Consider the following 15,981-nt stretch of genomic DNA (forward strand, 5'->3'; position numbering starts at 1 on the left):
TGAGCAATTTTCCAAAAATAAAAATTTGACGGGATTTTAGAAATTAGGTTATTTGGAGCCTATTTAAGGGACCTTTTTTAGAGGTTTAAAGAGAGGAGGTAGCAAGCAATTTCTCTAGAGAAAAAGAGCCAAAAACAAAGCAAGAAAGTAAGAGAATTGGAAAGGGAATCAAGATCACAAAGCTTTAACTATTAGATTTCTCTTTCTACTTTTGTGTTTTTCTTATTTTCTTTAACTTGGATTAATGGCTAATTTTCTTTGAATGAAGTTTTTGTTAGATATTATCAGCTAAACTATTTTCTAGGATTTCTATTGAACTCATATGTAATCTAAATTTTTAATCTCTTTCTTGCTTATCTTTAATGGGATTTGAATTGTTTATTCCAATTTGTTCTTGATTCTTTTAATTGCTTGATCACTAATTAAATTGATTTAGGAATCTAAACAAACTTGAGAAAGGGAGTTTAGTGTAGACTAAACTTAGGATAGCATATGATCATATTAATTGATTTGCGTATAGGATAGGGATATACCTATAGGCCTTACGTAGCTAGATTAGAGCATGAACTTAATGGGTCTATTTTAATTTCAATTCATATAGGGATATAGTGTTTTGGTTAAAGTAAATATTTTTATAAGATAAGTCAGGAAACCTTTAAAAATAGTTAAGGATTCTAGGTTAGCAATTTAACCCATTGAAATAAGTTAAGGAAGAGAGTTAAGATTTAGATAAAGTGTGAGGGATATTGTAATCCTAGGCTTGTTTGATTTGATTTTTACTCAAGTTATTATTAATTTGATTTTTCTTTTTAGTTTAAATTTGGTTAATTAGATTTAGTTAATCAATTAATTTTGATTGTTTGGGTCAGATTAAATTGTTCTAATTTTAGTACTTGGTAAAATTTTAGATCAATTCTTTGTGGGATCGATACTCTGCTTGCTCATAGACTATCTAATCAATACGTATACTTGCGCAGTAGAATTTTAACTGACAAGTTTTTGGCACCGTTGTCGGGGACTTGTTTCCAGAATTTTTACTAATATTAATACCAAGCAATTTAATCTTACTTCAAATTTTTTTTCTTGTTTTAACATTAGATTTTGTTTGCTTGCAGATATCTTTGGTCATTGTATGCAAAGAATAAACAACTTCAATCTTGTTCCTTTTGATCTTGAGATAGAAAAAACTTTCATAAGACATCAAAGGGAGAATTTCCAAGTTGTAACTTTAAATCAGACAATGGCTAAGGATAACAACAACAATTTAATTAGTGATCAAGCAATTAAAAGCAATGATTAATTTAATTAAATTGTAGTTTGTGAAATGTGTGGCGATAGCCATTCAAATGATCAATGTCCATACAATTCTACATTAGTCCAATTTGTGAGGAACTTTAACAAGTAGCAGAATAACCCATTTTTTCAATACATACAATCCTGGTTGGAGAAACCACCCCAACTTTTCATGGAACAACAATGTAGGGCCTTCAAATCCAAAACCCAACATGCCTCCTGGTTTTCAACAACAAGCTAGACCACTAATTCTTGAAAAGAAGTCCTAAGTGGAAGAACTTCTTGTGCAATATATATCAAAGAATGATGTTATAATTCAGAGTTATGGAGCATCTTTGAGAAATCTTGAGAACTAAGTGGGACAGCTTTCAAATTCCATCAACAGTGGACACTAAGGTGCCTTACTAAGTGATACACAAGTCAATCCCAAAGGTAAGGAACATTGAAATGCAATTACCCTTAGGAGTGGTAAAGAAGTTGAAGTGGTGAGTGGAAAATCAATTGAATCTTCAAAGGAGCATGTAGATGATGACAAGGTAATTGTTGAGAAAAAAGTTGAAGTTGAAAAGATAGATAATGGGCAAGCTAAAAATGAAGTGAATTCTCAAGCAAATTATCTTCCGCCACCATTCCCACAAAGGTTAACAAAGCAAAAGCTTGAAAAATAGTTTGAGAAATTTCTCAATGTCTTCAAAAAGCTACACATAAATATCCCTTTTGCTGAAGCTTTGGAAAACATGCCAAGTTATGTTAAATCCTTGAAAGACATCTTAACTAAGAAGAGGAAATTGAAAGATTTTGAAACAGTAGCACTTACTAAGGAATGTAGTGCAATAATTCCAAACAAGCTTCCACCAAAACTTAGAGATCTAGGGAGTTTTTCTATCCCTTGTACTATTGGTAGATTTAAATTTACTAAAGCTTTGTGTGATTTGGGTGCAGGTGTTTCAATCATGCCTTTGTCAATTGCCGAGAAACTTAGACTGAACGAGATACAACCTACCATAGTGTCTTTGCAATTAGCAAATAGAACAATCAGGTACTTTGTTAGGACTATTGAGGATGTATTGGTTAAAGTTGGGCATCTTTACAGTCCAGTGGACTTCATTGTGCTTGAGATGGAAGAGGATTTGGAAATTCCTTTAATATTGGGACGACCATTCTTAGCTAAAGTAGGCGCAATCATTGATGTGAGGGAAGGCAAGATAACTTTTAAAGTTGGAGAAGAGGTAGTTGAGTTTAATATTTTCAATGTAAATAAACATCCTAGCTCTACAAATTGTTGCTATAGAGTAGAGTTAATTGATGAAGGCAAAGGTGAACCTATTTCTCCACTTAGAAGTGAGCAAGCACCAATCTTTGAGTTTAAGCCACCACATCTGCCCGTGAAAGCCAAGCAGTCACCAAAGGAGCATCCTCCACCACCATCTAATTGTCCTTTCGAGATTGGACAACAAGTAATAATGCTTTCTTGATCATACTTCAAGCTTTTTCCATGGAAACGCAAAGAAAGATGGTGGGGTCCTTTGAAAGTAGTAAAGGCTTATCCTTGTGGAATAATTGAGATTGATAGTGAGGATACGGGCACATTCATGGTTAATGGGTTGAGCCTTAGGCCATATTTCGAGGATGAAGAACTACAAAAAAGGGTGCTACAGTCAAGCTAGTGACTATAAACAAGCACTTCTTGGGAGGCAACCCAAGCTTTCGCAACTCTTTTATTTTATTTTATTCATTTAAATTTCTACATTAATTTTTTTACAGTAAAAAAAATGTACCTCCCACAAGTATTGATGACAATGAAGATGAGGAGGAAGATTTGAGCGTCTTTAGATTCATCCAAACACTAAAAGGGTATTCTTTACCTTTCTTTTATTTTTTTCTAACATTGAGGACAATGTTTAGTTTAAGTTTGGGGGGGTGAATTTTTTTTTCTGATTGTGAATATTATGTGGAAGTTTTAGATTTAATTTTGATTGTTAGTATGCGCTTAGGATTAGTTATCATTTACCTTGTTTGTGATTTTTCCCTATCCTAAGATGATATTTTGATTATCTTATGATTCTTAGCTTTTGGGAAACATATGGTTATGACTTAATTTTATGTGATATTCTTGTGTTAGTTTTATTTTAGAATGTGACTTCCAATAATTTGAGCACTATATTCCTTTACTTAGAATTTTTATGTGATTTAGAGAGAGTTTATGTTGATGAAAAAGTATAGTGAAGTCACGAATTCTAGAATTTGTTTGATTCTCTCTTGAGGCCAAATCTTAGATAACACTTAGGATAAGAAGTGATTTATGCTATCTTTGGATCGTTTGAGCCTTTTTGAGCTTACCTTGTTATATTTATCCTTAGTCATCCTTTTTTAGCCTAATTTACCTTTTCTTTGTAAATACAGAATTTTGTTAGCCTTAACCTGTCTATTTAAATCCAACAATTTGAACCTTTCACCCTTTAAGTATTTTAATCTTTCTAGGGAATGGTTTAATCTTAAAGATAAATTGAGGAAGAAAGGTAAAAAAAAACAAGGCGATGGTTGTTAGAAAAATTACACCTAGTTTATAATTGTCAAAAATAAGTTTGAGGTTGTAAAAAAAAAAAAGAAAAGAAATAAAGTGAGTTGTACAAAGGAAAGTTTACTTCAAGTTTGGGGGTGATATAAAAAAAAATTGAGCTCTTTATATGTCCTAAATTGATTAAGTGCTTCGGGTGAATTTGAGCCTAATTATATCCTCTATCATACCTTGACCCTAGCCTTACATTATAAGCTTAATAAAGACCTATTGATCCTTGAATAAGTGTTATTCTACGTTAGTGGATAGAGAGGTGAAAAACAAACTTATGGGATTCTAGTACTAATCTATGTTTAGATTTGGCATAAACTATTCTAAATTGCATGATATTCTTTGTAAAAGATTATACACACACACAAGAAGTCCATTCGAAAAATAAGTTTTCACTTGAATTGATGCATGACTTTAATGATTAGCTGTATTTTACCTTAAGTTGGAATTGGGATAATTTCTGAAGGAAAAATTGGGAAATCATGATTTGTTAATTCTATCTCTAGTTCGAGTATTTTTATGTTCAATTTTCTTTTCTTTATTTTCTTTTGCTTGAGGACTAGCAATTGTATGAATTTGCCTACCATATGGTCGTCTACATATGTGGTTTAGTACACATACCTTAAAAAACTCACCTCAACGCTAAATCATAAGCTCCTTGAGCATGCAGCACATCATAATCATATATCAATTACATATGGCTCTTACCTCAAGCCTTTGTATTAATCATCATTTCATAACATCATATAACATAATTCACATTTCAAGTCCTAAGGCATGCCACTACATGGTCATAACATCATATTATAAAGTGGTTTTCCCTTGACATAGCATAGTCATGTGCAGTGGCCAACCGATGGACAACATACAATATCATGTCACGCCCCATTGCTGCAGCAAATGATGGAGTCATGTCACACCCCATTGCCATGACAAATGATGGAGTCTAGTCACGCCCTATTGCTGAGCAAACGATGGAATCTTGTCGCATCCCATTGCGGCAACAAATGATGGAGTTTATAATCATCATCCAGAATAACCTCAACGGATGGCATTATAATGCTACAGGCGGGAATCACAAATGGGACAAAACCACCATCCCTACTAACCACCATCCTTATAGGCATCATAAATCGTCATTCCACAGCAGATGGGAATCATAAGTGGGACGAAACCACCATCCTTATTTGTCACCATCCCTACTAGCATTATAAATCATCGTTGCACAACAAGCGGGGATCACAAACTGGATGAAACAACCATCCTTATGTCACATCCTATTTCTTGGAGGGATTGTGACCAGTGCATGGACCCAGAAGAGCATAACCCATTAGGCCCAAGCAACCCTCTTACCATAACATCATTAAACATTCATCATTTTATGTGAAAGCGTTTTATAACATCCATGTACATACAAAATCATCATGCATGCATTCATAATACTCATTATACAATTAAGGAATTTCTCGACTTAGTTGTGTAATCTTAAGCATTTGATATATATATATATATATAAAACAACAAGTGCCATTGTCATAGTGCACGATAACATAAACATTAAACATCATCAGCACCCTTAGGTGTCTATAAAGTCTTTAAAGCCACCGTTATAATCTCATACATACATTTATCAATGTAAGATGCCCAACATTGGAAATATCAACATAAACATATTTATAGTTTGTAAACATATAAACATAAAGTAAAGACCGACTTGTTAGCGAAAGTGATACCTACCAAGGAGTGAAGACCGAACACTGTTATCCGTAACACTTGCTGCTATCAGAATGCTATCATTAATCTGTAACAAAATAATTGGGGAAAATAACATGTGAGTCACAAAGACTTCGTGAGTGGTTATGGGAAGTGGACAAGCTAGGGGATAAAAGTATTTCATAAACATGCATTTTTAACCTCATGCCATTTATAATCAATTTAAACTTTAATTTCATGAAACATGGCATTTAAACACATTTAAATACATATATGATGTAAACAAGTGTGAATAATCGCTGGAAAACATTTTTACCTTTGAAAAGTTTTCAAACAATCCAATACATACAGTTCTGAAACTCATCTATTGATAGATGACAAACATATATCAATAGATTTGAAGCAGAATTTTCCTGTTTCATTTTGTATGCTATATGTCGATAGTGTTCTACATGTATTGATGGATAGCTTTTGAACCTCTATTATCTTGACAAAATTGTGTACTTTTGCGATTCCTTAAGTCCCTTTACATCTTGGGACAATCTTTATGGCTCATTTCATTCCTCTAATCACATATTCATGCCAACGTAGAGTATAGATCATAGACATTATCAAAACGAACTTAACATGCAACATATCATAAAGATACCAATCATAATCATTTCATTAACATTAAACTCACACATTGTGTTGGTACAACCCCCATCAACCTTGGGCCAGCAATGTACAACCCCATTGCACGTTAGGCATTTATGATGCATCATAGGAGTGAAGTCATCACTACACCCCGTGTGAGTGGAATCAATCGCACTTGTTAAACTCTTATGCTCATAGCATTTAGTATGTGGAATGTCCATCACATACATACTTACTCATATCATAAGGTATATGGAATTTCACATCATATACACATCTCATGGAATTTCGTCATGCCTACTCTTTCATCATACCATATGTATAACATGCATTACATACAAAATCTTATAACATTTATCATGCTTCCATAAACATTTCTTATAGTTTATGGATAACAAATCATATACATAACCATAATACCTTAGATGAAAATCATCATACATGCCATCACACATTTCATGCCTCAACATATCTAGCGTACACCTCATACATTCATGCATTAATCATAAATCATATCTCGTACCCACATTAGTCCAAAGACTGAAGTAATCAAGTGGACTCAAACATAAGGTGCTTGTCTCCCTTGTTGAAAACTAATACATAATATCATATTTACATACATAGTAGGTTGAAAACGGATTTTTAAAATATTTTCCTCATTCACAAATAAATTTTTAGTTCATAAATATTTATAGAAAATCATATTCACCAATAATCCTCAAATCATGCTTCAACTTTACATATCAACATAGTTTTGAAAGTGGTGTATCCATTCACCTTATAGGAAGCTCGATTACAACTCTAATCTCGTGTAATCCGGGGTGTTTTCAAGCGTTCCTACCACACAATATTCATAACAATCAATTTCTAAACTAATAAATTTGAAATAATTAATCTAGTAACTTTCAAAATCTATTCGGTTTTGACTATAACTACTTTCTCTCTCTAGACTAAACTAGAAATGCAAAAATCTTTTAAACTTACCTTATATGAGCTTATATGTTGGAGGAAATCACAAAAACCTTAGCTTTAATCCTTAATAGAAATTTTAGGGAAGAAAATAAATTTCCAGCATTAAAATGTGAGCTTTAAAGGTTTTATAACTTAACAATGTCATTTTTAGCTTTAAACTTCAAAACTAAGATCAAAATCATTAAAAGCAATGATTTTTCATTAAAAATGGGTTGAAAGGGTTTTAGAGAGGTTTTACCTTTCAAAAAATGGTTGAGGCTTGAGAAACCCTCCAGTTTTGGATCATATTTATAGTTTAGGAAGTGAAAATACATTTTTACCCTTTTATTTTTATGAATACGGTATCATCTATCAATAGATCGGGACTATCTATCGAGAGATGAGCTTTGAAACCTTTTATGAAAGCTTCATCTATCGATAGATGAGCTTTCAAACCTTTTATGAAAGCTTCATCTATCGATAGATGAGCTTTCAAACCTTTTATGAAAGCTTCATCTATCGATAGATTTAGCCATCTATGGATAGATCTGCTTATCTGTCCACAGATGTTCTTCAGTACAACTCTGATAAACTCTTTCTGAGTTGTATCAATCGATAGATAAAGAACATCTATCGATAGATTGAGTCTAGAAAACAATAATAAACCTTAGAAACATATCCAATTGAACTCTTTTTAACACTAAACTTTGCAAATATTCTTAATCCATCAAAACATGAATTTTTGTAGCATCCAAACTTACCTTTTAACAAACCAATAACAAAAAAAAAAAATCATCTCAAAACTTTACACCATGAAATTTTCCATTCACCAAAAAAAAAATTTCAAGTTTTCGAAACATAATTTAACTTGCTCATTTAAGGAATTTTAACTTAGCAAATCCCACATTAGGGTGGAGTTTCACACCCTATCGGTAACATACACAGTCACGAGGATATGGACACACTCAACCTCATAATATCGATCGTCTAGAAATCTTCCACGGACGGAACATACATATCTCACATCATATCATCACTCGGAATCATCGATGGATTGAACATATTACTCAACATAACTCATTATTCATATTGCTTGTCATCATACATATTCAATCATTAGTCATCATGCCTTGATTCTCATATTTATAACATACTCATGAGCATATCAATCACTTAGCCTAGGGTAATCCTTCTAGGCAATTCACATAACTTTAATGGCATCCACTAGTCTAGACATAACATTTCTAGACATATTTATCATGTATATGTTCATCATAGCATCATAATTTCCATAACATTAGCTCATAATAGCATAATATCATTAGCCTAAACATAATCCTTCTAGGCATATCACATTATACTCTAACATTTTCTAGTCTAGGAATTCTACCTTTAGACATAGTTATAGCTCAAGCATAGCATACATTATGCATTATCATTATTGAAGCATATATGCCCTTTAGTCATTATGCTCATATGCATAAAAGTTTCCCACTCACCTTGACAATTCAAGGGTTTTTGTCAACATTGGTACATGAAACTCACTTATGCCTTAGCATCAATTCATGCAACTTGGTACTTGAGCATCATTCTCATTCTCATAATCATCTAGCATCAGCAATACATGAGCATTATTATTTATGCCATAACTTTTCATTTAACAGTCAAATCCTGGCTTTCAAATTATTTATAACTTTTCTAAAAATAGCTAAATCTTTAGCATATTAATAAATAAACTCAAATCCTTCAAAAATGGGCTAATCCATACCTTAGAACTTGGATTGTGCTATTGTTTACCCCAAATATCCAGTCAATTTAAGAGAGCAATTTTCCACCAAGGTTGCATCAATTTGAATCTAAGTCATCAACTGTTTAAATTGGAAATCAATTGGCAATAATGCTTTCTCTTACCTTTAGAAGCATTTACGAAGCTCCATATTACTCCAAACAACTCCAAGTTGATAAAAAATACTTAGAATTAGTTGATGCAATTATGTATAATGTTGACACTAACTAAGAGAAGAAATTAGAATATTCATGCTAAGAAAAATAGAACAGTTATCCTTTTAAAAAAAAGTAACATAGGAAAAGTATTATTTGAATTAATCTCCGTTAATGGAATTTTACCCGAAAAGGCAAAGAGTTGCTATTTCCAAGATGACTTTCTTAGGTGTGGAATTCGATTAGGGTTTGAACCGAAGCGTCGAGATAAACCTTAATCTTATATTCCAATATCTTGTTAATTCAATTAGTCATCTTAAATATTTAAAGGAATAAGGTCATAGAATATTTTATTTAAAATTAAAATTAATATGATTATTATTTAACTTAAACAATTATTACAACTAAAAGTTAGTGGAACAAAGTTGTTTATTCAATAAAAGTAGTTAAAAAAATAATAATAATCCAAAAAAAGTCATCAATTTAAATAAAAAGTTTTTTTAAATATATAGTAAGAATAAACGAAGTATTTAATTATATTAAAATATTAAATATATTAGTATAAAAATTAGAATCAAAGAAATTATTTTAAATGCATTCATTTGGCACCATTGATGATTTTATCTTGACATGGCATACGACATGTTTATTTTGCTAATGGGTCAAAAACCTCGATGATGGGATTTTCTTAAAAGACTTGTAGAGTTGAGTTCTTTTAATGATATCCCTAGGAGAAGAAAACTTATAGACTTCACCTAAGCGTTGGGATGGTCTACGAATGTTTTTTTTTATATATGGTTTTTGTTTCCCATTATTTAAAATTGGTTAATCATGAAATCATTTCATAATTGCATCATGTACATCCATAAAGCCAAATAATCAAACTTTGATTTCAAAAAACAAATAAATAAAATAACAATAATAAATTAGAAAGAAAGATTAAAAAAAAGAAACAAGACATGTAAAATCAAGCATAGAATGATGAATAATGATTAACGAAAAATAAGAATAAAATTAAAAGTTAAGGTTAAAATAGTATAACATATGATTAAACGGTATCGTTCATGGAATGGGTGTGAGACCCCAACCTCTATAGGCTTGTAACTAAGCATAAATGTAATAATACGAGCCAGGGGTAATTTTGTCATTTTCTCTAATAAGCTTCTAGAAGAAAGTTTTATGATATTTTAAGGTCAAAATGGGTATAAGACTGCATAAATGATGTGTGCTGGTGAAAACACGAAAAAAACTAGAAGTTTTAATAATTTTCATAACAGGGGCAAAATGGTCAATTTTCACCTCGGGTTAAAATTTTAAGTTTTTATGAACCCGAACATGTCTAGACCATTATGGACCTTGTCCCAGTGTTAAAAGAGCAAAAAGATTGCATAAAAGATTGGAGGAGAATAAGCAAATTGGTGGAGGGGCATTTTCATAATTTTAAGGGAAAGGATAAGATTGGTTATAAATATCTTGAAATTTCCAGCACCTTCTTGAATTTCCAGCAGCTGGTCTTCTTCTTCCCTTCTCCTCTCTCATGTTTCTTCAATTTCTCCATGGGAGTTTTCTTCAAGCTTCCATAACTTTCTCTCTCTAGCTTCAATTTTCATGCTTTTGGTGTACTCTTCCATAAACCCTTATGCTCTTTCATCCTCTCACTTTAAAACCCTTAAAAAATCTGGTTTTCATACTTCCTCTCACTAGCTGGACATTTTAGAGAGAGAAAGAGAGAATTACACCATTTATTTGGAAGCTATTGGGAGAGAATTTGACTACAAAGGAGCCCTAGGGTAAGTGATGAATTAAGCTTGATTTTTAGCTGCAAAAAATGGTTAGTAATTAGGATTTATGAGCTGTTTATTGTTGAGTATGTTCATTACTTTTAGTGATTAAGATAGTGAACATAGATGGCCATTTAATGTGATAATTGAAAACTAGCTAAGAGATAGCTTTTAGGGTTCATAGTGTGTAAAATTGACCTATTGCTTATGCTAATGTGATCCTAGGTTTTGAGGAAGCCCTATCATCTCATTTGGACAATTAGAGGAATTGGAGTTATCTAAAGGCTCTACAATCAATTGGTAAGTGGACTACCTATCAAAATTGTTTTAGGAATATGACTGTTTTGAACAAAGTGTTTGAATGATTTTATACAACTTTTCTCAAAAATGAATGCCTTGGGAACAAGCTCTTGTGAAATGGTTTATGTTATGATATGTGGTTATTATGGATTTCTATGTGGCTACATTATGTTGATATACATATATGCTTGAATATAATATTGTGTAATTATATTGACTCGACTATGTGTGAGTAGGGAGTGCACATAAGCTGAGGATGACCCGGTTATGTACGAGTAGGGAGTGTGCATAACCCGGTGATGACCCAGCCATGTGCGAGTAGGGAGTGCGCATGAGCTGGTGATAATGATGATGGGATGGTGTGCATGATGGTGATGGGTATATGTATATGTATACATACGTAAACATATGTGTTATAATACATTTATGAGTTATGTATATGGATGTAATGTATGGGAAATTCGGTATGTTAAACTTTGGGAAGTTGTTATGTATTTCTTATTGGTTTTGAACATTTCAAGCAGGGTGGTTTTCTTTGGGAGAAAGGGAAATTTTTGTTTAGTGCCCTGTATTTTGCTGCAGCGAGAAACTCTCGGGTTTGAGAACCTTCACTAGAATTGGTTCTCGATGCAGCGAGATAGTCACTGTAGCTTCTCTCTGTAGTGAAAAGGAATCTCACTGCAGCGAAAAACTCTCTGTTTCATCAGTTGAATTTCACTGCAGCGAGAAACCTTCAGTTTTGGTCTCCTATCTTGTCCAATTGCTGCCCTATCTTTCACTACTTTGCTACCATATCGGAGCATGGACTTCCAACATTAAGGATTAGATGAGTTAAGTTTAAAATGGGGAGGTTTAGTGAGAAACCCTCAGCTAGTTGAGAAACCCTCGTTCGGCTAATAACTAAATCCCAACATCGCTGCAACGAAAATTCATTCGCTGCAGCGAGAATGCCTTTCCGCTACAGTGAAGATTCGTTGTCGTATTTGACTTGCTTGTGTAATATTGAAGCTTTCATTCTTCAAATGGTTCGTTATGTATGGGTTCATGATTTTCAAAGGATTAATCATTTAAGGGCTTGATGAGGGGCTTTTAATAAGAATAGAAACAAATTGTATTGTTTTGAAACAGAATGCATCATGATTTCATTAAAGATTCCTTATGGTATGCTTGTTCCCTTTCTTGTTCACTTACTGGGTTTATACTCACCGTTTTTAACTTCATGTTTTCAGATCACGAGGCAGCAGGTAACTAGGACGAGGTGTCCTTGTAGACTTATATCCATATTTTGGTAGGTGTCTCGGCATTCAATAGCTGTACATTCATCCGAGTCCCTCCGCTGGAAGTCAAGTCTTCTTTTTTTTTAGATGTATAGACAAACTTGATGTAAATTATTAAGATACATGTTGTAGGCAATGTACATTTAATTGATATGCCAGTATGAGTTGGCGAATGTTTAAATTTATTATGATTCTAAGTTATGAAATAGGACTTAGTAGTTATGATGGAATGATGAGTACGTTAGATTAATAGGCTTGCTTGGGCTTACTGGATTACATCCATTGGGCCCATGCTCGGTCATGGCTGGAAATTTGGGTCGTGACAACGGGCGTCATGAGGGTGCTAATCCTTCCCTTTGCATAACCATACTCCTAAACCTAATTCTAAAAAAATTATAGACCAAGTTGTTGTTACCTCCGCATAGGCTAGTGAACACTCCCATTCAAATTAAACCTAGTCCATTTGAAGCCTATGATGGTGAAGACAAAGGTGCCTTACTAGTTCGAATGGAGGTACTGAGGAATAATTTGGGAAACTTTAACTTAGTTCAAATCTAGACTCAGCATATAGAATGCCATGAGTAGCTTTCCCCTAGGTAGAACTTCACCTGTGCATATACCAGTTGATTAGGCAGACATGAACAGACCTCCCTTACACCCTCTACTTTAAATTTCTAGCAAAATAATAATAATAATAACAATAACAATAATAATAATAATAATAAGGATTATGGAGTAGATAACGTCCAACAACGTGATAAATAGCCATCACTATTATTTTTTAAAATGCAAGTTATTTTAATTTTCTTTGGTTTCATTTACCATACTGACTTGAATTTATTTTCATTGTCATTGTTATTAGTATCATAATTTTGCATATAGGAAAAGGTATGAGTTGCTTGACAACCATTGACGAGGAAGAATCCAACTACATTCATGGAGTCATCATGGGCTTCTTTAGGCTATGATAGGATACATGAAGTAACACAATACATGGCTAATGCTCAACAAAATGAGGGAAATTGCCTAAGAGGAGGTTACATCTAATCACTACTTAAAAGGGTTCACCTTGACCTTAAATAAAATGATTTCATTGATTTTCTCAGCATATAGGAAAGGTGGGGGGCTACAACTTGAGGAAATTTCGATGGTAAATATGGTCACATAGTGCAGCTCTTTAAAGTACAAGTAGATGATCAATTGTTGAAAGCCATCGTGTAGTTTTGGGATCAATTATATAGGTGCTTTGTATTTAATGAAGTGGACATGGTGCCAAAGATTAAAGAATATTTAGTCTTACTTTAGATAGTTCTTGACAACTCAAACATGGTATATTGGAGAAGACAAAAGACCGGTCATCGATGGAAGCTAGCTAGAATGATTAGCATAACCATTGAGGAAGTTGGCCAAGACATAAGGAAAAAAAGAAACAATGAATGCATCGCATGAAGCTTTCTACGAAATTACATCATGAAATATCATGACATTGAACAAGGTCGGCTTGGAATGGCATTAGCAATATTTGGGCTAGTCATTTTTCTAAAAGTTTTGGGGCATATGGAGAGTCAATCATAGATTTTTTCGAGCAAATAATCAACAAGGCCAATCCTTGACCATCAATCCTAGTAGAAACCCTCATCTCACTGAATTATTGTAATTGAAAAGAGGAAAGAAGATTTGTGGGATGCACACAACTTTTGTCTATTTGGATAACCAGCCACTTTGAATGCAAAGTCAAATGATTTAGAAAACCATTTCACCTAGAAATGTTTCTATAAGAGATTTTTGTGAGAGTGAATGGTCGAAAAGTAAGACTAAAGAACAATGGGTATCAAGGCTCAGAAAACTCATCAGTGTAGAGGTAATGTGGAGGGCTCCATGGATGCCTTGTTGCTGAGTTATGTGCTAGTGTGGAGATGAACCATGGGTGCCATTAATGGGGCCATTGGGGGTAATCAGTGTTGGAATGGTATGAAACTCAGAGATAACAATTATCATACGCAACAAAAAATAAACATTTAAATGTACAATGCTATGTCGTCACCCATGGATCACCTTAGTGGTTTTCATTCAAACAAAATGAGAAGAAAAGTAATCAGAAAAATAACATCACCTTTACCAAGTGATGTGGCTATCACAATGGTACCTCTTCCTTGTCTAACACGTGAATACCACAAAGGGAGCAAAGAACCTGAGCCATTCAAATGCTTGGCCTCCAACGGTTGCACACACGCTTGCACACACAGTTACAGTTGAACCTTTACAAGGAGGGAGCTTTCTCAACTATGCCTTTGTGCTAGTAAGGTGGACAACAACATGTTCTCTCCACATAATCACACTCATCCTAGCCGAATCACAAAGTTTGAAAACTATTTTTCAAGGCACTCAAGAAAATGGACGGCTGAGCTTTCTTGTTAGTTTTCAGACGACTCAAAAACCTAACTTGTGTGTTTCACTTATATTATGAGGAATAACTAAAAAGTGATATTTATATCTAGGTTAATTAACTTCTTAAATTGCAAATAAGGCCTCAATATTATGACCCCTTGTAATATTTGCCCAACACTTAATATAACCTTTTTAATTAAGTCATTATAAATTAAAATTAATTTAAATTTACTTTATTTGTTTGCAATTAAGCTTTAATATTATAACTAATTATAATTTTGGCCTTATACTTACTTAAGCTATTTTAATTAAGTCTTTAGAAGTTAATAACCTAGTGTATGATTTAAGTCCAACTTAAATCATCACACTCCCAATTTAATTCATAATGCAACTTATTGTGTGTGACCTATTATGTTCTTAATATGCTGGCAATGGAATTGAATTATAATTTTTTTTAAATTAATTAATTCAATTCCATGGACCAAGATTGGCATCTAGCAATGCATCATGGCCACCCAATTATTAAGATTCAAAGGGTTCTTTGACAACCTTTTAATGTACAATTTATTAGTATAATTCATTCCCTTATCATATATCCCATAAATGATAAGAGCATGGTGCAGTGTCCACTCTTATTGATCTCCACATTCGTTCTTAAAGTTAGATCATTATTTTTATATAGACTTATGAAACTCTTTTTCATAACCTCCAGGTGGCCTTCGCAAAGGACTTCAACAAGCTAATATCAACCAATAATTGTCCCCTAAATCACTTAGGGTGATGATTCCTTTCTTGACCACTCATTTTCTTTGACATGCTTCATGCTACACCCAAAAGCATCCTATTTTGGCATCCTTTGTCACGACCCGGTACTCCCCTCGAGTCTGTGACAACCGTCGCGGTGTCCCAATAGACACTCATTACCCGGAATGCCAACTGGAACCCCGTAAGGCTTTAATATCATTTTTTTCATTTCCCATGTGAGTAACTGTTGCCAAATATCATGTTCTAAAGGATTTTAAGCTATTTCCAACTTAAAACAATAAAAAAATTATTTCTGTCTCATAGGGGCATTTTGGTCATTTTTCCCTAAAAATTTTGAAACTAGGTAAAAATGTAGTATGCGAGCACA

At 33.2% G+C, this 15,981-nt stretch overlaps 1 protein-coding gene across 1 annotated transcript; it reads left to right on the top strand.

Annotated features, from left to right (window-relative positions):
• LOC108661574 lies at window positions 2,031-2,768 on the top strand. The gene has a single exon (XM_018119007.1). The coding sequence runs from the start codon at window positions 2,031-2,033 to the stop codon at window positions 2,766-2,768; it is 738 nt and encodes a 245-aa protein (XP_017974496.1).

The sequence above is a fragment of the Theobroma cacao genome, chromosome 4, assembly GCF_000208745.1.
Source record: "Theobroma cacao cultivar B97-61/B2 chromosome 4, Criollo_cocoa_genome_V2, whole genome shotgun sequence".
In the NCBI taxonomy this organism is placed as follows: domain Eukaryota; kingdom Viridiplantae; phylum Streptophyta; class Magnoliopsida; order Malvales; family Malvaceae; genus Theobroma; species Theobroma cacao.